The sequence below is a fragment of the Rhincodon typus genome, chromosome 32 (assembly GCF_021869965.1).
Source record: "Rhincodon typus isolate 14 chromosome 32, sRhiTyp1.1, whole genome shotgun sequence".
Taxonomy (NCBI): Eukaryota; Metazoa; Chordata; class Chondrichthyes; order Orectolobiformes; family Rhincodontidae; genus Rhincodon; species Rhincodon typus.
Window position 1 is genome coordinate 19,760,457 of NC_063363.1, and position 26,649 is coordinate 19,787,105.

The following is a 26,649-nucleotide window of genomic DNA, read 5'->3' on the forward strand; positions in this document are numbered from 1 at the left end:
TAGATTAGTACGTCAGTGTACTACGAGGGGAGTACTGTACTGTCAGGGTGCTTCTTTCGAAAAGGCATCTACCTTCCTGGGTGCATGTAAATGTTCACATGGCAATAAAGAAGAACAGAGGAGTTCTGCCAGTGTCCTTGCCAATTTTTATGACTCAATCCCTAACATTAATAAATAAATGATCTGGTCATTTATGGCTAACAATGGGAGCAAATTACCCGCTTCATCTTCTCCATGACTTCACAAGTACTTCATGGTTTGTCCTGAGGTAGGGAAAAGTGCTATATAATTGCACACCTTGTGATAATTGGCTTTCCAAATCTTGAACAGATTCCACAACTGCCTTAACAAAACATAGTTTCATGCAGAAAATTGTTGAATATTTTTTGTCAGACAGGAATTTCCAAATGAATATGTGTGTTTAATGCCTCCAACGATGCTTTTAAAGGGAGTATGTTGGAATAACACTTAGGTTGCAGCATGTGGGAGGAGAGAACACAATGAGGGGCTACAATTATGTCATAATTCATAATGTCCAATCGAAATGTAGTAATCATTTAATTCGTAGCAAGCCAATGTCTTTCTGCTCATTGGTAAAATGATTTGCAGCTTTGCTGGAGTAAATTGTCAGCCATTGTGAGTGGAAACAATACTGACAGTTACCTGATTTTACTGGCATAATTCTAATGTACTGTGTATCGCAGCAGTGCATGAGCAAATGTATTTTGAACTATAATGGAGCACAGTGCAAAGAAATTCTAGCAAGAACAGTTGTCTGAACTTAGATCAAAGGTTATGGAGGGAAAGCAGGAGAGTGGGTTGGGAAACATAGCCGCCATGGTCAAATGGTGCAGAAGACTCTGAAGAAGGGTCTAGGCCCAAAACGTCAGCTTTCCTGCTCCTCTGATGCTGCTTGGCCTGCTGTGTTCATCCAGCTCTACACCTTGTTATCTCAGAAGACTCAGTGGTCTGAATGGCCAAATTCTGCTCCGATATCTATGGTCTTATGGTCCAATGCTCCTGTTTGAATGGTGCTGCGCAATGAAGAACTTGTAATACAGGATAATAAAGAGAAAACACAAGAGTTTTCATTATATTGTACCAGTGGTCAAATAAATCATCTGTTACATTTATTTTCCTCCACATTTTGAAATCTAGCATCTACCCCTGGAAATTTTGCTATTGACATGATGTTGGACAAATTGTTTCCTTGGCTTCCCCCTTGTAACATCATTTTTTTCTTTTAAAATTGAAAATGTTACATTTTCTCTTGAGTGCCAGTAAAAATGTGAAAAGTTGATTGTTTCATTGGCATTTTCTGCAATTTTTTCATGATTGCGTACAACCGAAGTTCACTAGGCTGGTACTACGGATGGCCTGACTGTCATATGACGAGATATTGGTTCATCTGAGCCTGTATTAACTAGGGTTTAGAAGAATGAGAGGTAATCTGATTGAAATGTATGAAATTCTGACAGGGCTGGGCAGAATAGAAGCAGGGAGGATGTTTTCACTCGTTGGGGAGTCTAGAACCAGGAGTCACGTTCTCAGGATACAGGATTGGTCATTTAAGACTGAGATTATAAAAAGATTTCTTCATTCAAAGGGTAGTGAACCTGTGGAATTTTCTACCACAAGAAGATCAGTGGCTTAGCCTCCAAAATATGTTCAAGCAGGTCTTAAAAAACATAAATATGGATAAATCTCCAGGACCTGATCAAGTCTATCTCAGGACGTTGTGAGAAGTTAGGGAAGAAATTGCAGGGTCCCTAGCAGAGATATTTGATTCATCTACAGTGATGAGTGAGGTGCTGGAGGACTGGAGGGTGGCTAATGTTGTTCCTTTGTTTAAGAAAGGCTGTAAGGAGAAGCCTGGAAACTATTGACTGGTGAGTCTGACATCAGTAGTGGGTAAGATGTTGGAACGGATTCTGAGAGATAGCGTTTACATGCATTTGGAGTGGCAAAGACCAATCAGGGATAGTCAGCATGGCTATGTGCGTGGGAAATCATGTCTCACAAACTTGATTTGAGTTTTTTGAGGACAAAATCAAAAAGATTGATGAGGGCAGACCGGTAAACGTTGTCTACATGGACTTTAACATAGAGCTGTACAGCCCAGGCACGGGCTGTTTGGCCCATGATATTGTACCAAACATGACTCCAAATGAAACTTATCCATTCTGGCTGCCCTTGGTCCATATGCCTCCATTCCTTACATATTCATGTGCTTATCTAAAAATCTCTTAAATATCCTTATCATATCGGCCTCCACCACAACCCCTGGCAGCATGTTCCAGACTCCTACCACTCTTTGTGTAAAAAAACTTGCCCCTCACGTCTGCTTTGAACTTTCCTTCTCTAACCTTAAGTGCATGCCTCCTAGTATTAGACATTTCAACTTTGGGAAAAAGATTCTGATCGTCAAACCTATCAATGCATCTCAAAATTTTATATACTTCGATCAAATCTTCCGTCAGCTTCCGCCACTCAAGAGAAAACAACCCAAGTTTTTCTAGCCTCTCCTTATAGCTCATACCCTCTAATCCAGGCAGCATCCTGGTAAACCTTTTCTGCACCCTCTCCAAATCCATCCTGTAATGTGGCAACCAGAATTGAACAGAACACTTCTAAATGTGGCCGAACCAAAGTCTTATAAAGCTGCAACATGGCGTCCTGACTCTTGTACTCAATTCCCCGACCAAAAAAGGCAAGCATGCCTTACGCCTTCTTCACCACCTTATTTACTTGTGTGGCTACTTTCAGGGAGCTATGGACTTGAACCCCAAGACCCTTTTGTACTTCAATGCTATTCAGAGTCCTGCCATTAACTATATATCTTTCCTTAACGTTTGATCTCCCAAAATGCAGCACCTCACACTTACCCAGTTTAAACTCCATCTGTCATTTCCCTGCCCATATCTGCAACTGATCTATATCCTGCTGTATCCTTTGACAACCTTCTACACTAGCCACAACTTGACCGATCTTTGTATTATCTGAGAACTTACTAACCTACCCATCTACATTTTCATCCAAGTCATTTATATATATCACAAACGGCAGAGGTCCCAGTACAGATCCCTGCGGAACACCACTAGTCTGAAAAACACCCTTCCACCAATACCCTCTCTCTTCTACAGGTAAGCCAATTCTGAATCCACATGGTCAAGTCACCTTAGATCTCATGCATCTTAATCTTCTGGATGAGCCTACCTTGCAGGACCTTGTCGAAAGCCTTACCAGAATCCATGTAAACAACATCCACTGCTCTACCCTCATCGATCACCTTCGGCATCTCTGCGAAAAATTCAATCAAGTTAATAAGACATGACCTGCCCTGCACAAAGCCCGTGCTGACTGACCCTATTTAGGCTATGCCCTTCCAAATGTACAGAAATCCTATTGCTAAGAATTCTTTCTAACAGCTTCCCAACCACCAATGTGAGACTTCATGGTCTGTAGTTTCCTGGATTACCCCATTTCTGTTCTTGAACAGAGCAACAACATTAGCTAAGCACCCGTCCTCCAGGACCTCTCCAGTGGTTAGTGAGGATACAAAGATCTTAGTCAAGGCCCTAGCAATCTCCCTCTTGCCTCTCTTAATAACCTGGGGTAGATACTATCAGGCTCTGGGGACTTATCCACCTTAATGCTCTTCAAGAGATCCAACACCACTTCTTTCTTGATCTCAAAATGCCCTCGCATGTTAGCATGCTCCACACACAAATCTCACTATCCTCCATATCCTTTTCCTGGGTGAATACTGATGCAAAATACTCATTTGGGATCTCAGCCACATTCTCTGCCTCTAAGCACAAGTTCCCTCCTTTATTCTCGAGTGTTCCTAGCTTCTCCCTAGTTATTCTCTTGTTTTTAATGTATCTATAGAATGCCTTAGAATTTTCTTTAACCCTGCTTGCCAATGTCATTTCATGGTCCCTTCTTGCTCTCCTAATTCCCTGCATAAGTACTTTCCTGCTTTCCTTATATTCCTCATGGCCGCTGTCCGATTTCAGCTTCCTAAATCTTGCATCTGCTTCTTTTTCCCTTTTGACTAAATTCACAACCTTTGTCATTATCCAAGGGTCCCTTATCTTGCTATCCTTGTCCTTCCTCTTTACTGGAACATGCCGGTCTTGAACTCTCCCCAGCAGGTCTTTAAACAGTTCCTACATGTCAACCTTTCACAAGGTTCTGAATGGTACACCGAATGGTAAAGTTAGATCACATCGGATTCAATGAGAGCTTGCCAAATGGATACAAAATTGACTTGACAGTAGGAGATAGATGGAGGTGATGCAGGGTTGTTTTATTGGACTGGAGGCCTATGACCAGCTGTGTTCCGCAGGGTTTGGTGCTGGGTCCACTATTATTTGCCGTTTATGTAAAGGGTTTGAATGAGAATATAGGAAGTATGGTTCGTAAGTTTATGGATGACATCAAAGTTGGTGGTATAGTGGACAGTGAAAAAGGTTATCTAAGATTACAAAGGGATCCTGAACAATTGGGCCAATGGGCTGAGGAATGGCAGATGAAGTTTAATTTGGATAAATGCGAGGTATTGCATTTTGGCAAAATGAACAAGCATAGGACTTATACAGTTAATGGTAGAGCCATGGATAGTGTTGAACAGAGAGACCGAAGGGTTCAGGTACATAGTTCTTTAAAAGTTGCATTGCAGGTAGACGGGGTGGTTATGAAGGCGTTTAGCACGCTTGCCTTCATTGCACAGTCCATTGAGTACAGGAGTTGGAACATCATGTTGAAGTTGTCTAGGAAGTTGTGAGGCCACTTTTGGAGTACTGAGTACAGTTTTTGTTGCCCTGCTATAGGAAGGATAATATTAAATTGGATAGGGTTCAGAAAAGATTTACCAGGATGTTTCCAGGGTTGTAGTTATAAGGAGAGGCTGGATAAGCAGGGAGTTTTTTCACTGGCATGTAGAACGTTGCAGGTTGACCTAATAGAGGTTTATAAAATCATTGGGGGGCACAGATAAGGTCAATAGCAAGTGTCTTTTCCACAGGGTGGGGGTATTCAAAACTAGGAGACATATTTTTAAGGTAAGAGGAGAAAGATTTAAAAGGGAACTTAGGGGCAATATCCTCACACAGAGGGTGGTTCATATGTGGAATGAACTGCCAGTGGAAGTGGTGTTTGCAGGTACAGTTATAACATTTAAAAAAATTTGGGTGCGTATATGAATAAGAAAGGTATAGAGAGGTATGGGCCAAACGTAGGCAATTGGGACTGGTTTAATTTGGGAAACTTGGTTGGAATGGACGAGTTGGACCAAAGGGTCTGTTTCCATGCTGTATGACTCTATGGCTCTACAAGGAGTGTTTTATTTTAGGTTTTAAAGGCATCAAGGAGTATAGAGAGAAAGTGAAAATGTGGCATTGAGTTAGAGGAATAGCGTGAGCAGATTGAATGATGGAGCAGGTTTAAAGGGCTTACTCCTGCTCATAGTTGCTATTTTATCTCAGTTAGTTGTGGAAATGGTGGAGATTTCAGAGATAGAGGTAACAAGCATGTCTAATTTCTGGAAACATTAACTGGCATTGACCATTGGGAATTGACCTTGGAACAGGCTGAAACCCTTGCTCCATTCCCTGTAAGGGCACTTATTGATGACACCAAAGCATTGGTACCCATTAAGAGTCACGTCTTCTCATTAATGGCTCTGATTCAACTTCATGATGAACATGCAAGGGTGCTGTCCATCCGTGGGGTACGTTGCCAACAGAGAGGGTCAGGGTAGTGAGGGGAAATGTTCTGAAGGTGACAAACAGAGCAACCTTCTGTCCACCTACCTCATACTGAGCACCATCACTTCTAAAGACAACATTTGTCACACATCAGCAGATTGCATTTATTGCCATTATATTTATTATGCTGCCCATTGGGCATCCCTCTACATTGTCATTATAAGGACAAATTAAGTGTTTGCAACTTTTTGAAGTAGTAACCAATTTCACATCACTAACCACGCCCATTACCATCATCCCCTTTCTTCCAGGTGTGTGTCATTATGCCTTTGAGTGTCTGCGTCCCTGCAGCCTTTTTCAGGAACCTGTTAAATGCTGGTGAATAAAACTAAACCATCTAAAAAGAAATAAATAATAGTATAATAAATCAATAAAATAAATAAGGCTATCTTCTGCCACCTATGGTGACCCTTTAGTCCTGGGCTGCAAGCTAATCCAAGTACTCCCCAATCCATGGAAATTCTGAAAGATCAATTTCGATAGAAAGCAGTGCGCACAGAATTTACCACTTTTACCAGTTTAAAGAAACCAGTGCAACCTACCATCACATTTTATTATTATGCATAGGTTACTTTATTGCATTAGTGGCATATTGTCATAGCAGATGCAACCTTGCTTCTTTTTCACTACTTACTCTAAGTCATGATGTTTTGTGTTTTACTTTACATATGAAATCACTTGTTTAGTAGGTGTCTGCAAAGCTCCCTCTGTGATTAGCAACACTCTCATCTTCACATTGATTGCACGTTGCAACTTTCTATGCTACCACTGAGTGTGCCATTTCTACATTGTGATGATTCATGCTTCAGAGTGTTAATCTGATTCTATGATCAGTTTCTATACTAACAGAACAACTTCCACAACCAGAAATCTCTTGGAAAGTGGTGTCTTTCTTGCAGCGCCATTAACAAAGTGCCTTTCCAATGTTACAAGGATTAATTTATGTTTAGCAATCTCTAAGTTCAAATTGTTGCTTTGCATTTCTGGTCAAGGGTCAATGTTAAATAAATTCACACTCCCTGCTGTATCTCTGTACGGTCCTGACCTCTTAGCATGGCTAAACCTGTAGCTGGGATTTATCTAGATCACATCCGGCAAGGACTCAGGATAATCCATTGTAGTTCTAGAATGTTTTATTAGATACTGAATTTTGGAGTTATATTTCAAGCTTTTAATGGAATCCATCTGTGATTAGTTTAACAATCTAGTTGAAAGTACACTTGCGTTAAAAGTAAAAACCTGAAACTGAAAGCCCCTATGGAGTCAAATGGTAGGCCCATCTGTGCACTAAGGGTTGATGTACATAACACCCTACTTGTCACTTTAAGAGTGTGATCGTGACAGCTAAGTGACAAGATTATGTCACCCAATTTGTTTCCTGTTAATATGGTGGCAGTAGGGTACTTTGAATCTGAAGATCTAGAGTACACTATGTATTAAGAGAGTTTGATTTTTTTGTCAGACTATCATGGAATTCAGCCACATATTTGAAAAAACCATTTGTATCCAGGAATCGCAAAGATGCCAGCTACACGAGACTCTGACTGGCATTCAAGAGCTATTGTACATATTTAGCTATCATCCCACCTAGAGGACTTTCTAATATGGTTAATGTTTACATTGTTAACCTGACCCCTGTAAAATCAGCTGAGACCAGTAGGAGAGCATTGGACGTGTGCATCTCTGAACTTACTAAGGTTTGTCAGCACTCTGCCAATGTGCAAAGTTTCATTTCCTGCTTCGTTTATTAATATACATGCACTATTAAAGTTTTTGAGAAGATTTGTAGTTCGGGTTGTGGATAAGATTGTAGACTTGCTCACCGAGCCAGTGTGTTTGGTTGCAGAAGTTTCGTCACCCTGCTAGGTAACATTGTCACTGTGCCTCCAGTGAAGCGTTGGTATTCTGTTTTGTTTGTTATTTATACACCTCGGTTTGCTGGGGTGGTTGGTATTACTTCCAGTTTTGTTCTTCAGCAGTTTGTATATTGGGTCCAGTTCAATGTGTTTGTTGACGGAGTTCCAGTTGGAATGCCAGACCTCCATGAATTCACTGGCATGTCTCTGTTTGGCTTGTGCTATTATGGATGTGTTGTCCCAGTCGAATTCAACTTGATGTTCATTTAAACTAATCAACAGAACACCGATGAGATTCCCAATATCAGGACTGATAACAGTAGCGGTAGTGCAATGGTTAGAACGGACAGTGTCCCCACTATCCAACCCAAACTCTGGGTTCGCTATGTAGATGACACCTTCGTGATTATTAAACGCACAAGACTAGAAGAAACCCACCGACACAAACTCACCGGAAGTGGTGAGTGGGAGAGATGATGAATGTTTGGCCAGCAGGAGAGGGAAGTAGCCAATTGGAGCGAACCAGAAAGTGGAAAGGAAGCAATCGGGAGATAAGTAGAAAGAGTTAGCGTTTTTATACTTTCAATGTTATTTTATTTTAGAAGTTATTTAGTTTTTGAGTAAAGAAATTTAGGAGCATACAGTACTTCAACTTGCAGGTATACATTTTATTAATCATAGAATCCCTACAGTGTGGAAACAGGCCCTTCAGCCCAACAAGTCCAGACCAACCCTCGCAACATCCCACCCAGACCCATCCCTCTAATCTACACATCCCTGAACACTACAGGCAATTTAGCATGGCCAATCCACCTACCCTACACATCTTTGGACTGTGGGAGGAAACTGGAGCAAACCCATGCAGACACGGGGAAAATGTGCAAACTCCACACAGACAGTTGACTGAGGCTGGAATTGAACCCAGGTCCCTGGTGCTGTGAGGCTGCAGTACTAACCACTGAGCCACCGTGCTGCCCCAAGTTTTAATATATAATTATAATAGCTTTTAATTTTTGTTTTAATGAAATGTTCCACAGAATCAAACTACAGTTTTTATTTTGGATGTCATGGGAAAATCTGATTTGCTGAAAGATGTTTCGCTTAAAGTTGCACATTTCAGGAACACAGCAACAATGCTTAATGAGAAATTACTGTGTTACAAATAACAATGCATGTCTATCATAAATTCTGTCCGTAGTGAAATGCCAAGAACTGAAGATGACTTGACCTTCACTTTTTAGCATTGTTGATATTACCTTATTAAACCTGACTGAGCTATATACTTGCAATTTTTTGCTTGTATATGTGTGTCAGCTACTCAAACCTGATTTGAACTTTTGAGCCCATACTTCACTCGGAATTCTCAAACTAAATTCCGATTCTCTCCTGCCCAGCCTCCTAGATACCATAACAGTTCATCCAAAATCTGCCACCCACATCCAATTGATGCATTGCTTCTGTCCTCGCTGAAATTTTGTCTTCAGTTCTTCCAGTGCCTAAAATTGAAATTCTCCTCCTCATATTTAAAGTCGCTGATAGCCTTGTAATCCCATTTCATTGTAGCCTTTTCCAATAGCACTCGCAACCACAGTTCCCACTCATTGGTGGTCATATGTTCAACTTTGAGCCCTATGTTCTGGAATTAACTTTCCTAAACCCTCCACATCTCCACCTTCTCATGTGATCCTACTTTAAGATTCTCTTTAAAACTTTCTTCTTTAACTATGCTTTCAGTCATCACACTTTGAACTCGCTTTGCAAGGAACCCTTTGATGTTCTATGGGAAATACTTAATAAACAACACCGGTTCAGTGCAAGTTGCACTTGTTTATATATTAAATATGTCAAGGATCACAGAAATTTATTATATAAGATCACTAAATATCGTCGACGAGTGTCAAGTTTTGAATGCTTGAATAAGGAGACACGGAGAATATTATTATAGAGTTAACACTGTCCAGAATTTGATTGGCATAAGTTGTTTTTCCATTAAATTCTGTGGTAAAGGAATTTTGAGCCAAGCCTATCATTTCCTGTCTAACTGCCTCAATCCAGATTCCAACATATCTAGGTAAACTGATTTCTCACTATGTTTCAATGAATTAAAATTTCTTCGATTGAAACATGGGTTCAAAGGCATCTGATTGTTTTAAAACTGTTCAGTTGACCTCTGGGGCCCCCAGCAAGTTTTGGAATACTACCCTGAGTGGATTTGCAAGGTCTACGCTGTTATTCAAGATGAACAGTTTAAGAAGGTGATCAAATCTTTTTAACTAAGCAGGCTGGGAATGGAACGAGGTAGAGCAGAGAAAAGAAATTGTTTTGTTGCAAAGTTAATTTCTGTATAATTGCTGCCGTTCATGTCATTTTCAATTCTTAATCACTCCATATTATTCAGTGACTCAACACCTCCAGTAGGAATCTGGCCGCTTGCAGTAGTGTGAGAACTGCCAGCACTATCTGACTCTATAAGATACCGAATAATTAAGTTCCTTACTTTTCAAAAGCAGCCATGGCTTTTTCATGAAACTTGCTGCTAAAGATTTTCGAAAATTAACTGAAGTTCTCTCTTCCCTTTATTGTGTAATTATTATCATTTTCTTTTTCGGTTCTCTGCTTACATAATGAAGTTAAGGTAGTCCTGAGTATGAAAGAATGCTCAAGAGGAGTATAAGGGCAAAGAGTGAACAATATATTGAGTTGATGGCTTAAAAGAAGTACCTGCATTTTATTTGGTGCTTTTCATACCACCAGTCATCTCAAAACACTTTACAGTGAATGAAACCCCTTTAGAAGGGAGTTATTTTTCTGGGCATCATTGGCTATGCCAGCATTTATTGCCCATCCCTAAATCCCCTTGAGAAGGTGGTGGTGAACTGTTACCTTGAACTGCTGTACTCAACATGGTGCTGTTAGGGAGGGAGCTCTAGGGGTTTGACCCAGCGACAATGAGAAAACAGAAAACTAACTCTGAGGTTTGGAGGGGAACTTGCAGGTCCTAGAGTTTCCATTTATATGCTGCCCTTATCATCCTAAGTGGTAAAAGTAATGAATTTGAAAGGTGCTGCCTAATGAGCCTTGGTGAGTTGTCACAGTGCATCTTGTAGGGAGTACACACTGCTGCATCAGTGTGTTAGTGCTGGACAGGTTCAATGGACAGTGTCAATCAAATGGGCTGCTATGTCCTGGATAGCTGTGAGCTTCTTGAGCATTATTGGAGCATTTCACTCACTCCTGACATGTACCAGTAAATGAGGAACAGTCTTTGAAGAATCAGGAGATGACTTCCTTGGCTGGGAATTCCCAGCCTCTGACCTACTCTTGTAAACATAGTATTTATGTGGCAGGTCAAGTTGTTAATGGTGATTATAACATCAGTATGTTGATAGTGAGGGATTAAACAATGATAATACCATTGAACCTCAAGGGGTATTTTCCCCAATTCCTTGATTGTCCTTGTGATGTGCCCATTTAGATTATTTTCACACTGAGACTTTGAACAGTGGATATAAAAGGGTGGGCAAAGTTGATCCACAACTCCTTATTCACTTCTACCATATATTTCTGAACAGAATTTCCCCACAGGCTCCTCTGACACACGTCCAATTTCACTTGGTCAACGTTTGACTTTTTCTCAATAAAATTTTGGAATTTCTATTGTTCAGGTCTTGTGCATTTGGACACTTTAGTATCTGAGAAGTCACTAATGGTGCTGAACATTATGCAATTATCAGCAAACGGTTCCACCTTAGGCCTTATGATAAATGGTAGTCATTGATGAAATAGCTAAAGATGGTTTGGCCTATAACCCTGAGGAACTCCTATGGTGATGTCTTATGGCTGAGACTAATAATCACAACAATCCTTTTTGTGCTGACTCTAAACAGTTGAGTATTTTCCCCAATTCCCATTGATTCCAGTTTCACTAGGACTCCTTGATGCTACACTCGGTCAAATGTGGCCTTGATGTCAAAGACAGTCATTCTCATTCCCCTCTTGAATTCAGCTCTTCAGTCCATGATTGGACTCGGGTTGTAATGATGTCAGGAGCCAAGTGCCCCTTGTAGAACCTATATTGAAAATCAGTGAGCTGGTTATTGCTGAGTGGGTGCTGCTTAATAATTGATGTGACAGGATCCCCACCTTTGAGGTTAGTGATATTTGTGGAGACTTCTCCTCCAGTGAGTTGCTTAATTGTCCACTACCATTCATAACTGGATGTGGCAAGACTGTGTTTGTTTCGATCTGATCCATTGGTTGTGAAATCACTTAGCTCTGTCTGTAGCTTGTTACTTATAATGCTTGATGTGCAAGTTTTTCTGTGTTGCAGAATTATGATGAATTTTGATACAGTAAATCCAATAAAACTAATTTCTGCTTACTGGGAACCAAATGACTGAGAGGAGTGGTTGGAAAAGATTTCATGATGCAGTTACTATTCTGTCAAATACATTTAAACAACATCATTTTCTGCTAACTTGGATATTCTTCAGTTCCTTGATTGTCCTTGTGATGTGCCCATTTAGATTATTTTCACACTGAGACTTTGAACAGTGGATATAAAAGGGTGGGCAAAGTTGATCCACAGCTCCTTATTCACTTCTACCATATATTTCTGAACAGAATTTCCCCACAGGCTCCTCTGACACACGTCCAATTTCACTTGGTCAACGTTTGACTTTTTCTCAATAAAATTTTGGAATTTCTATTTTAAGTAAAGGTTTCTATTTATGTGTTCTCCATGTGGTTGTCCTGCTGCTGGCATTAGTCCCTGATACATTGGTACTAATGAAATAAAGCTGACATGGTATTAATGCTCCTGAGGTCCTGGGTTACTTCATGAGGTAACTTTCACTCTCCTGTTGCTTAAGGCACAGCCCCAACTAGGGCAATCATCAGCAGTTGCCTCCCGTGCGTGAATTATTACAGTCTACTATTTATATTCTACTTAAGCTCTCAAACCACCTTTAGAAGCTAGGGATATGCTCACAGTGTTGGGAAAAGCCTCTGCCAGAAAACACTGAGCAGTTGTTTCTCCACAGTTATGAGAACTCCAAATCCAAGCCTGCAGCATAAATGGATATTTACTAAAGCATTAGGAGCCCCTGCACATTTCTGTCAGGAACAATTCAGCATTATAAGGAGCAAATACAAGCAGAATCTTTTCCTGGATCAGCTTTGCCTGGTGAAAATTGACCTTGACTTTCACCCTACTGGTCCTGTAGATGGTATCATTAATCATGCACTAACAGTTCAGTGTCCTGTGCTGAATGCATCAGAATGTGTTATTGACCTAGTTATAGCGGCTGAAAATATGATGTGCACTCATTGTTTCATATGAAATGCTTGTCATTAACCAATTATTATTTGCCTTGGGTTGCACACATTAACTGTGTTCCAGTTTATATCTCAGAGAAAAACAAATGGCTTACAAGCAAGTGTAATTAACCATACAGTGAGAATACTGGGAGAAATTCCAGTCAGCAACCACTCTGGCTATGCTGAAAGCAATTACTTTTTAGTCGCACAATATTCCAGAAATAGAGTCAATAGATTGTATCTGACCTGTGGTCGGCTTGGGACACATATGAGCCTGCTTTTGCCCATTGACATAGTTGGAGTCACCCAATATCTTTTAATTATTACATGGAGTATTGTCATCTGAGAGAACTGTTGTAAATCTATGATTTAATCAGTGCCACAGCGGGGTTGATTGCTTCATCCAAATCAATGTCATGGTTTGGGTCGAATGTGGTTGAGTCACTCTCCAGAAGATGTGTGGTAACTGTTGAGATCAAGGTCTTGAAAACTTGCATCCTTGATCATTAGATATTCTTTAATTCACAATTGCTCTCTGGTGCCAGAGCTGATGCATGATATGCACAGAAGGCTGTGCACTTAATCTGACGCCATTTTTAACTTCACTCAAACTGAATTGATTTGTCTAGTCAGGCCATTTATGAAGCTATGTGAAAGGCACAGGACATCCACCGTAGGAATTTGGGCAGAAATAACATTTATAGCGTCGAAAATATTTCTGTCACCTATCAGTTTTGCGGCCTTCAGTTGTGATTCAAAAGCAATGTTCTAATCATTATTAGCATCATTTTTTTTTGTCTATCAAGATTGTGAATGCAATCGCAACTAATTTTGTATGTTGAATTGACAGTATTACGCAGGAGGAGATATGTTTCCTAATTCTTATGGGACAGCTTATTGCTGCAGGTTAATAAGTAAATAGCCAGACTTTATATCAACATATATATGGCACTGTTGCTGTGGAAAAGATATAAAATCAACTTTAGATATTTAAAAATATACCTTGAGAATTACATTTAAAGCCAGGACACTACATGAACAAACAGAAACTCTGTAGGCCAAAATATTATTTGTATGTATTACTTTAGTTGCTTTCAATAGATTATAAGAACAAAATGGTAGGCTTGCTACAATATGCAAGTACTTACAGCTTTCTTTATTGAATGCCAGTTAACACATGAGTGAATCTAAACTTATTTAATTAGCTCCTATTTGCTGCTTATTTAATGAGGGACTGCTGTAATGGAAATCTGTCCTGATACATCTACAATAAAAATGATAATTGTTGTTTATATGTAAAAATAACCAACGGCAACTGCTGGCTATCAAGGAATCCTTCACATAGTGTGCCAACACTTCCATTTTGCGTGGCATAATCTCACTGTGATGCTGACAATAATACATTTCATACAATTTTACACTCTTAAAAAAGTCATACTTCGAATGCCATATTGAGCAGTTGTGCACTGCAATAATTAAACATGAGTGTCAATTTCTTCTATCATTACCAATGATGCAATGAATGATATTTAGCAGTGAAGTTAAAATAAAGTATACAGCCTGATACCATAGTCAAAATGTCTTATGACCTGTTATCTTAAAAATCATTTTTATTTCCTTTTCGTTTGAGGGCAATTGTTGGCAAGGTGCTATTGGTGCATCTGCCATTGCTTTTCCTTGTTTTCTTGGCTTGTCACTGTTTTTCTGATGTACTGTTCAAATTTGTCTTCAGGGCTACAGCAATAAGTAGCAAAATTAGAAGTACGAAATTACTTCTGTTTCTTATATCTTTGACATAATCATGATTTCTTAAGATATAATATTCATAACATGTATAAAAGTGCACTGTTCAAATTTGCATAACATGCAAACCAAATCAGTTTCTTCCAATACTCCCTGTTACTCACAGTTAATATACAATGTTCATTGCATGTCAAACATATAGCTCTAGAAGTAAGCAATGAGTGACATTCTTTCCCAAAAATATACTTTATTAATAAAATTTGTAAAAGTCTGTTGTAAAACACTTCTGCTTGAAAATTACATAATGCAGGCAAAACATTTCAAATTGAAACTTTTAGAAAGGGCAGTAGTAATAATTTTTTTCTACACATAACCTTCCATTCTGATGTGCTTCAATTTCAATACACTTGATGTTCACAATCTACATTCTGTGTCAGGTGTTCAGCCAGAGGTTCTCGACAGTTTACAGCCCTTCTATGTACTGTAAGTGAAATACCTTAGCCGCAATCTTTCCCCACTGTGTCTCTGTGATAGCTGTCCCAAGCTTTAGTGCATTCTCAGCATGTATTCTGGAACTTTGGAATCTGTCAATCTGCAACAGTCAGTCAAGGAAACTTGTTGAACTGAAAGATCAACATGTTTTGAGCAGACTAAAGACCATCTTTCACTGAATTGATGATCCTCCAATCGCAATTGATTTTTTTTGGTGTGTGGGCCTGGGAAAATCTCATAGACTAAAGTCACATGTCTCAGATCTGCTCAGGCTGAGCCTTGACTAAAAGCACTAGATCTCTCCAGAACTTCTTTGCAAAGGCACATTTCACAAGTTGCTGGAGTATTATCTTGCCCATCGCAGCCACCTCAAGAGCAATTTGTAGAGATGGTACAATTCCAGGTGTGTAGGAAGGATCTGGCCTTTCTCATTCCCAGCCAAGCTATATCTTAATGTGCGCTGGTGATGAGATATTCTGCGAAATGACTTTGATAGTCTGCCCATAAAAGCAACCAATATGATCTAACCCTTTGCTTTACCTGCAGGGCTTCTGAGACATTACGTGCTGACCACTGCCTGATGGACTTGGGGGCCGCATCGACCTCTCCACAAAGGACAGCTGATACGGCACTTTCCAACCACTCGGAGCATTCCGTGGAAATGTGGCCAGACCTATCCTTTGGAACATCGGGGACGGGTAGAACCTCAGCATGTAGAGTCACTTGGTGTTTGCATACTGAGGGTCTATGTGCAGTGTGATGTAGTAGTACATGAAGGTGGCTATTAGAATAAGGACAGTGTTGCATATGGTTCTTTCGCTCTATCTAGAAGAATGTACTTCATGTCCCTGTAAAACATGATTCATTTCCAACCTTCAGATAATGCTGAAAATAGTTTGGAAAATTGCCCACAGTGCAGGAATGAGGAAGGAGCTAGACTTATGCCATATTCAGAGCACTGAGCAACTCTAACTCACATCTGATAACCATGTTCCTACCCACAAAGGAGAGGGAGCATCACTCTCATAAGCCCAGGCTTCGCATTGTCATAGCTACTCATTTCCTCTAGGGTTTATTGCATGTCTCAGCCCCTCTGAACCATGTTCCAAGCAGGTTAAGACCATAAGATACAGAGCAGAAGCAGGCCATTCCGATAATCAATTCAGCCATTTAATGAGATCGTGGCTGATCCAATAATCCTCAACTCCACATGCCTGCCTTTCCGCATAACCCTTGATTCCCTTACTGATTAAATATCTGTCTAGCTCATCCTTGAATATACTTAATGACACAATTCCACAAATTCACTGCTCTTTGAGAGAAGAAATTTTTCCTCATCTCTGTCTTAAATGGACAACCCTGAAATTATGACCTCCAATCCTGTTCGACAAGGGAAAACAACCTCTCAGCATCTACCCTTTCAAATTCACTAAGAATCTTGTATGTTTCCACAAGGTTACCTCTCGTTCTGTAATGAATACAAGTCCAACCTACTCAACCTCGCCTCATGAACAAATGCTATCATGTCCAGGATCAAACATATATAACGTTTTGGGTCCAGTGACCCTTCTTCGGACCTTACCTTTTCTCCACACATGCTGCCAGACCTGCTAAGCTTTTCCAATAACTTTTGTTCTTGTTTCTGATTTCTAGTATCTGCAGTTCTTTCTCACTCAGAGATAGTAAGATCTGCTGATGCTGGAGTCTGAGATAACACAGTGTGGAGCTGGAGGAACACAGCAGGCCAGGCAGCATCAGAGGAGCAGGAAAGCTGATGTTTCGGGTCGGGACCCTTCTTCAGAAATGGGGGAGGGGAAGGGGCTCCCTTCCCCTCTCCTATTTCTGAAGAAGGGTCCTGACCCAAAACGCCAGCTTTCCTGCTCCTCTGATGCTGTCTGGCCTGCTGTGTTTCTCCAGCTCCACACTGTGTTATCTGCAGTTCTTTGTTTTGTTTTCAGCTCAATTAACCTTCTCTGGGCTACCCTTAATGCCAGTATATCTTCACTTCAATAACAGAACCAAAACTGTTCAAGTATTCTAGCTATGGTCTAACTGCAAGACGTTTCTATGTCAGAGCTATTCCCTTTGAAATAAAATTCAGCATTCCATATGTCTTCCCTATCATCCATTGAACTTGTGTGCTAGCTTTTCCGATTTAAACACGAGGGCTCCCAAATCCCTCTGCGCTGCAGCTTATTGAAGTCTTTCTCCATTTAAATAATATTCAGTATCTTTTCTTCCTGCCAAAGTGCATAACCTCACATTTTCCCACACATTTCATCCTGCAAAGATTTTGTCTACTTGCTTAGCCTATCTATATCTCTCTGCAGACTTTTTGTGTTATCTCATCACTTGCCTTCATACCTATTTTTGTTTCATCTGCAAACTTGGCGATAGTGTATTCGCTTTTCTTGTTCAGGTCATTAATATATAACATAAGTAATTGTGGCCCCAGCACTGATCCCTGGAGAACACCACAAGTTACAATTGCTATCTTGAAAATGACCCCCTTATCCTAACTGGTTGCTAATCCTCTGACCATGTTAATACTACTGCTCCCAATACAATCTTATTAAGTAGCCTTCTGTGCAGTGTGACTTCACAGTGAAGAGCACAAAGGATTGATTAGCCCAGTTCTTAAAGAACTGGCCTCAATCTCGCCATGATTCAGTTTGTCTCCCACGGTCTGTTTGAACTGGTTGCAGATAAGCGACTGTTCACTGCAGTCACTGTTGTTTTGCAGACACATAGTGAGATCCCACAAAAAAAGGACAAATGAACTGACTAATCAGATACTCTGTTTTGATGGTGGCACCTGATGGCAAGATAATTTTACTTTGAAAGTGCCATGAAATTTTTTGTGCCTCTTTGAACATGCTGGGGTATGGTCTGCTCCGGACCCAGTAGTTAGAACTGGTATTAGATATTTGGCATCTCATTTTACATCACTCCATTTTGTCTCCAAAATGCTACTTCATGACATTTTGAGTGACTTTAATTTACAAAAATGCTGTGAACTTCTGCGAGTATTCTGAAAGCTACTTAAGGGGAAGATGTAATAGAATAGTTTAGCACTGACTTTTGTGTGTCACAGACAGGCACACCCTGTTGAAACAGAAATGGTTTTCCCTTCGGGCTTAGAATTTAATGACAAAACTAAATTGCCCATAGTGTTCAGGGAGGTGTAGATTAGGGGAATTATAGGGGGATGGGTCTGGGTGGGATGCTCTGAGGTTCGGTGTGGACTTGTAGGGCCGAAGGGCCTGTTTTCACACTGTAGAGATTCTATTCTATAATCTGTCACCAACAACAGACAATAATTGCCATTTAAAAAATAAATTGGGTGACAACAACAGCTTAAAAGAGAGCTACTGCATTCATTTATAACTGATTCGCATAGAAACCATCTATATTGCTGAATGCAAGATATTAATTTTGAGTTACGTTCTGTTACAGAGAGCAGTGCCAAGGTTAGTAATTAAAGTCGTGTGCCGTCATGAGTCTATTTGATGTGTAGTAGATACAAGATAACATTTTTAAACTGTCTGCCTGTTGCCAAATCGAAAGATAAAGTGTTTTTATGATAATTGTTTGGGAGGTTGAAGACAGTGAGTATGGGATAAAGCAATGTAGTGGGATGTGACAAGTGGGACGCCCCAGGCATGTGTATTAATGACCTGAGTAAGGGAACAGAGAGATCTACATACAACTCTATACTTTTTTACGGTAGGAGGCGCAGAAAACTAGGAGCATGAAATTGGAAACGGATATTGAGAAACTATAGCAGAAAGAGTTCAATGTAGGGAGGAGTGAGATCAGCCAATTTGGAATCAAGGAAAATTAATCATTTTTAAAACCACCAAGTTATCAAGATCAGAATGTTCATGTACACAAATCACTTAAAGCTTGTAAACAGATAGAGAAAGCAATTGAAAAGTATAATAGAATGTAGCCTGTGAGTTGGCAGAGTTGGAATACAAGGGAGACAAAGCTTTGCTTCAGTCAGAGAGAACCTTGGTCAGACTCCACTGAGACTTTATGTTCACACATCACAATGTAGAAGTGAACATTTGACTGACTATTACAGCACAGGGACCTGCCAAAATTGAAGTGAAGTTAATGGAAATGGAGGGGAGTGGGGAGTTTGGAGACAGCTTTCCACTGCTTGGAGTCATACCCAGCATGAAGCAAGATGGTTTTGGCTGCGAGAGATTAATCATCTCAATCCCAGAATATCACTTTGGCAGTTCCTCTGTGTAAGGCCCTAGGCCCAATGATCTTCAGCTGCTCTGCCAATGGCTGTCCATCAATCATAAGGTTAGAAGTGATGCTGCTTGCTGATGAATGCATAGTCTTCAGTAAAATTCATAACTCTTTACATGATGAAGTATCCTATGTCTGCCTGCAATGATATCTGAATATTATTTACACTTGGGTTTTAAAATGGCAAATTTGTATCTTACAAATGCAAGGCAATGACCATTGCCAGCAACAGAAAATCTAATCATCTGCCCTCGACATTTAATGCCATTACCAATGTTGAATTTTCAACGAACAACATCCTGGAAGTCAGTATTGACTAGAAATTCAATTGAAGTGGCTATATAAATATCGCGGCTGAGGCCTGGGAATTCTGCAGGGATTAATCATTTCCTGTCTCATCAAAATCTTTCCGCTATCTACAAGTCAGGAGTGCAGAGTGACAACAATGTGTGACATACACAATTTGCACTGCAACAATATCCAAGGTTCCTTCAATGCCAATTCCAAACCAATGATTTTTACCCATTATGTTACAAGGACAGGGGCAGCAGATGCTTAAGAACATCACCATCTGCAAGTTGCCCATGGTCACACACCATCCCTGACTTGAAACTATAGCGCTGTTCCTTCACTATCACTGGTGGAACATTCTGGAATGTTTTGGGGAGACACAGTGGCTCAGTGGTTAGCACTGTTGCCTCACAGAACCACCCTCAGGTGACTGTCTGTGTGGAGTTTGCCCATTCTCCCTGTGTCTGTGTGGGTTTCCTCTGGGTGCTCCGGTTTCCTCCCACAGTCCAAAGATGTGCAGGCTAGGTGGATTGCCCATGCTAAATTACCTGTAGTATTCAGGGATGTGTAGATTAGGTGGGTTATAGGGGAATGGGTCTGGGTGGATTGCTCTGAGGTTGGAGTGGACTTGCTAGGCCGAAGGGCCTGTTTCCACACTGAACGGATTCTATATCCTGTGTTCCTATTACTGTGGTTGAGAAATTTGCTTAAGGAGCCTTGGCCCTTTTTTGAAGGACATCACCAAAGCTGAACTGAGTAGGAGCGAAGGTGGAGTGAATTTCCATGTAGCATTCTGTGACAGGTTTTAAAATCTTGCAGACTGTATAGAGTGGAAAAACTGAGGGATTAAGTGAGTCTATACCTTTAAGTTCTTGATAAAGAATGAGCTTGCATTGTACTTATATGATTGGTAATTGTAACTACCCAAATATTGAATGTTGCAATCGTATCAGGGTCAGAGAGTGGGCAGAAAAAGGATGGGTATGATTAGGCAGATAGTTTTGAATGATGTCATTTTCATGTCACTTCCCATGCTGTCCTTCCTGGAATAATGATCTCAGAACAGTGAAGGTAACCTTGATACTTCTTTCCAGACCTTGCAGTTCCAAGGCAATTAGACCATGCTGCTTGAATGATCCATTTATTTTTCAGTACAAGTCAAGGCTACTTTATTGTTGACTATTCCTTATTCTGTAACCGGAGTTTAATTTATAGGCATTCATGCCTAATGCACTGGGGAAATCCTGTAAGTAACAATGAATATTATTAGGCCTAAAGCATTTTATTTTCTTCCAGAGACAGAAATAGACAAAGTTGGCAGGCACAAGGATAAAATTTTGGCGTAAAGGATGTAGTTTATCTAAGTGAAAATTTATAATACAGTTGCCAGGTACAATTAGCATAGCTGAAAGAGCTGTCTGATTTCTGTTTTTGACGTTGCTGGCACCATTAGCTGGCACTGATGGCTGGCACTGATGGCACAGGAAGTACAGTGACACAGTACAGTTGGTGCATTTGTCATTGTTTGCAATGATCATATATCTGGCACAATTGAGAAAAATAGTTGATACTTGACTGGTTTGCATTGGTTGGGTTGAAGTAGGAGCAAGGAAATGTGCTCCAAGATAGAAAGAAGGTGGATCTCCATCCCGAAGTAGTCTGTCACAAAAGCTGGTGCTGTAATTACGAACAATAGTTTAGAAGAAAATAATTAAGCAGCTAATTACACGTCCCCAGGTACCGCTATGATTTAGAGGTGAAGGAAGTGGTTGCCACAGAAACGTAATGTTTCACTTGGTGGACGTTCTAATTTTCCTGTATGCTGCTGGAGTCTGCCCCAGCCTGTATAAATCAGAGACCCTCTTTGACAAATATAATGGCTATTACAGAACTGGAGATTTCACACTCAATAAATGACCGTCTGTAGAACAACATTTCAGCAATAATTGGCAGTCTCAGGGCTGATATGGTAAATGGAAATAACACTTTTGAGCACAGATGGGTTTACAACTGAAAGGACTTTACTCTGCATCTAACATTATCAGGAATTACCACAGTAGAAACAGAAAATGCTGGAGAAACTCTGCAGGTCTAGTGGCATGTGTGGGGGGAGAAAGAGAGTTAACCTTCAAAAAAGAGTCATATCAGACTCAAAACTTGGCTGCTTATGGCTGTTAAGACCAGTTCAAGTGAAATGTACTTACTTACATCGAGTTTCACTTGCCTGTTAATATGTGACTTGTCTTATTTGTGATACAGTTAGTTACGAAAAGTGAAATATTGTTAGTGAACTCTTCATTTGAATCCATTTGGTAAATTTAGCTAATTTACTTTGTGGTTTACCAAGTCAGAAGTCACACGACACCAGGTTATAGTCCAGCAGATTTATCTGAATTCATAAACTTTCGGAGCACTGTTGCTCCTTTGTCACTTCACCTGATGAAGCAGCAGTGCTCCAAAAGCTTGTGATTTCAAATAAAGCTGTTGACCTATAATTTAGTGTCGTGTGACTTCTGACTTTGTCCACCCCAGTTTAACACCAGCACCTCCACATTGTGGTTTACCCACAGAGATCTTACCACTATCCTTAGACAGGGATCTCCATATCCTGCTCCTTGTTTCACTAATTTGGGCCACAACCTCTGATTTTTGCACCACATTTACTCCTATGTCTTTTCTCAGGAATTAGTCACACTTTGTCAGCATTCCACTGAGTCTGTTTCTCTCATCTAATGTTTACTTGTCAGAGATAGAAAATGTTGGAAATACACAACAGCAGATCTGCCAGCACCTAACATGGAAAGAGAGCTTACCTTTTGGGAGAGAATCCTTCTGAAAAGATACTGCTCAAAACATTAAAGCCCCAGTTTTTGACCTATTCCATCTAGTGGGAATAGGTGGGATCAGGTTGGTTGTTGGTTTTATTCACCTTCCCGAATTGATTTTGAAGTGGGGAAAGGGTGGACAATAGTTGCAAAGTCCAAAGCATCCTTTCCTTCTGGGCTGTTTATGTTAACACAGGAGCTTAGCTTTTCTTTTCCCATTACAGATGGGGAATCCAGCAGTGTAAATAGGAATGAAATTGCCAACTGTCAGAACTGTTTTGTTGGTAGTGGTGTAGAATAGGAAAGTGCATTCAAGAACTCTGTGAATCAGGATGATGGAGGAGTGGTGAATGTTACCTGACTGCGTGGCTCAAAGAAGAATTGTCAATATAAGATTTAACTGTTTTGATAGTGTTCAGTGAAACAAATCTATTTGCTTAGAGCTGAGCCTATATTATTTTTTATTTTATTCACACGTGGTACATGGGTATCACTGCCTGAGCCAACATTTATTACCTGTTCCTAGTTGCCCCTGAGAAGACGGTGGTGAGCTGCCTTCTTTAACATTGCAATCCACGAATGTAAGTAAACCCAAAAAGCCCTTAGCAATGCAATTTCAGAATTTTGACCCAGCAACAGTGAAAGAACAGCAATATATTTCCAAGTCAGGATGATGAGTGCCTTGGAGGGAAAGTTGAAGGTGTGACCTTCCCATGTATCTGCTAACCTTGTCTTTCCAATGGAAGGCGTCATGTATTTGGAAGATGCTGTTGAAGAACTCTTGGTGAATTTCTGCAATGCACCTTGTAGATAGTACACACTGCTACTACTGAGCGTCAGTGGTGGATAGAATTGATGTTTGTGGATGTGGTGCCAATTAAGCAGTCTGCTTTATCCTGGATGGTGTCAGGCTTCTTGAGTGTTGTTGGAGCTGCACCCATTCAGCCAGATGGGGAGTATTCCATCACACTCCTGACTTATGCCTTGTAGATGGTGGACAGGCTTTGGGGAGTCAAGAGGTGAGTTACTCACATTTGACCTGTTGTTGTAGCCACTGTGTTTATGTTGCAAGTTCAGTTGAGTTTCTGGTCAATAGTAATCCCCAAGATGTCGATAGTAGGAGATTCAGTGATGGTAACGGCATTGAATGTCAAGGGGGAAGTGGTTAGATTATCTTTAATTGGAGATGTACATTGCCTGGCATTTGTGTGACACAAATGTTATTTGCTACTTGTCAGCCCAAGCCTGGATATTGTCCAGATCTTGTTCAGTTTTGACATGGGCAGCTTCAGTATCGGAGGAGTCGTGAAAGGTGCTGAACATTCTGCAATTATTGACGAACGTCCCCATTTATGAGCTTATGACAGAGGCTAAGTCATTGATGAAGCAGCTGTATTGTTTAACATGGAAAATAAATCGAAAAAGGAGCATCTGGAATTGAATGATAATTTTGTGCAGTCCGGAGTGCCCTTTGTGTTTGGGCAGAAATCACTTGTCAGTGCTACATGATAGAGTAAAAACAGAAAATGAGGGACAAACTCAGCAGGTCTGGCAGCATCGCGGAGAATGAAACAATGTTAATATTTTGAGTCCAGTATGATTGTTTTTTTGAATTGATGGATTCCAAAGACTAGTCATTGGACTTGAAATGTTAACTTTTTTCTCTCCCCATAGATGTTGCCATTACTGAGTTAGTCTAGCATCTTCTGTTTTTATTTCAGATCTCTAGTTTCTGCATTCTTTGCTTTTAATATAATATAGACTTTTCTACTAGATTTCTGAACTGCAGTGATTGACTTCAAGACTTCTAGTGTAATCCAATCTGTGATGTTGTATTTGATGTTTTATTGTGTTCTCAGCAACAAATGACTTTAGCAAATAACGTTTGGTCCAACTTGAAAACTAGTCTGTTTCCCAGTGTTGCTAAATAGATTATAGTATAACACAACTTTTGAATTAAAATTACTATTACCACTATGGTTAGTTTCACAATGTGACAGTCCCGGAAATAATATTGACATGCTGTGTCTATGACATTTGTGTGGATACAATCTGTGTGAACCTCTGCCACTTGAGATTCCTGAAATTTTAACATTAATAAGTGTTTTCTTGTTTTGTTTCTGAAGGCCGTGCCAGTCTGTATGACAAAGCTTCTTTGCGAATTGACCAGCTCCGTTCAGAGGACCAAGGATGGTATGAATGCAAAGTGCTCATGTTGGATCAGCAATATGACACATTTCATAATGGCAGCTGGGTGTATGTCACAGTAAATGGTGAGTAATACTACAAAAGACCGTAGCCATGACAGAGAATTCCATTGTAGCCCTAATTAGATAAATCACCTCAAGTTGTACCTAACAATGATGCTTTCAGTCATGAGTAATGTTGTATATGATGTTGGTACAGTGTACCTTCATTTACACTTGATGCTTGTAACCTTTGGTACAACTGAAGCTGCATTTAGATTGAGTGAGATTAATCAGTAATTGACCTCTGCAATAGGTTTATTTTAAGTTATCATGGCCTATGCACCAAGGCTATTGCAGTGCACTTAGCTTTAAGAACAATGCTACCAAGATTTTCTTGCTCAGTATTTTAAAGTTATCAGCTGCAGATAATTTGTCAGAATGTCACATAGCAACTTTTCTTGTGTGAATGAAATCATTGATGAAATCTGTGAAGTGCCTGCAAACCAACAAAACTCCTCCATTTCCACCAGCCAGCGTTCTGATATCACACCTCTTATTACAAAATGTCAATCTAGTGCACTCAGTAAATTCCATAGTCATAGGTTGTGTCAGGAATTCAATACAGGAGGAATTAATTTAGTGTAATCCAATCTGTGATGTTGTATTTGATGTTTTATTGTGTCCTCAACAGCAACTTTAGCAAATGACTTTTGGTCCAACTTGAAAACTAGTCTGTTTCCCATTGTTGCTAAACAGATTATAGTATAACACAACTTTTGAATTAAAACAAAAATAACGTACCTTTTCGGAATAACACTGAAAATGTTGCATATATTTCAAATTGGTATTTTTGCTTTTAACCTAGCAGTGCAAAAACATATTTCAATGTACTGAATAACAGTTCAGTTTATACCTCTGTTCTGTCAATAGTCCTATTTATGGGTGTTACAGATGATTTTGAAATGTTTGGCTCCTGGCAGCATACAAAAACATTCATTTATTCTCATCTTCTTTTGAGGATGAAACCTTTGAGGATGAAAAGCCTCTTGATGTTTGCCTTGACTGTTTCCTACCAGATTTCACAGTTTTCCAGTCTTTGTAATTCCTTTTGAGTTCCTCGATCTTTCCTGGCATCAATAGTTTCACATTCTGCTTGCTTGTTCCCGTGCCACCCCTTTGGTCTTTCTGCAGGTGACAGTCAGTTAGTAGGAAGCAGTGGTCAGAGAAGAACACTGACTTGATGTTAGTGGATCTGATCATGGACTCTTGTGGCACAAACTGGAAGTCTCCTGGAATAGACAGACCAATCCAACAGCTGCCAATGTACTCACACTGTGTTGCATCTGCTGGGTTGCTGGAGAAATCATACAACTTGATATCTTTGATTGTTTCCATCAGGAGTCTGTCCATGGTGTCCAGTGTGCTGTCAACCCTATTGAACTGTCCAGCTGCATTGATTGTGCAGTTGAAGACACTGCCGAGAATGACTGACCTTGATGTCATCAGCAGCAGCTGGAACTGCTGATTGACAGTCAATTGTTCACTCTTTAAAGCTGGGCTGAACACACGAACTAATCTTATGGGAATGTTTTCATACATTATGTCTGCTACAGAGGTGCCACCAACCGCTGGTCAATATTTTGCAGAGAGTGAAGTTGCCTCCCCACAGCAGAATACCCGAGTCAGATGAATGGCAAACTTCCTGACAAGATCGATAGCTGATGGGACCATTAGCTTGACCATTATCTGTAGCTGTAGAGAATGTGGTCTCTGTCCTGCTGCAGGAACAACAGGTCAGCTTTAAAGAGATAACAAGGTGTAGAGCTGGATGAACACAGCAGGCCAAGCAGCATCAGAGGAGCAGGAAGGCTGATGTTTCAGGCCTAGACCCTTCTTCAGA

General features: G+C 40.2%; 1 protein-coding gene across 1 annotated transcript in view; it reads left to right on the top strand.

The window, feature by feature from the left end:
* igsf9bb (immunoglobulin superfamily, member 9Bb) overlaps positions 1-26,649 on the top strand; it is a 565,867-nt gene that overhangs the window by 229,101 nt on the left and 310,117 nt on the right. Inside the window, exon 3 of the mRNA XM_048615582.1 lies at positions 24,687-24,833. Within this exon, the coding sequence (XP_048471539.1) occupies positions 24,687-24,833 (147 nt within the window). The remainder of the gene's footprint in view (positions 1-24,686; positions 24,834-26,649) is intronic.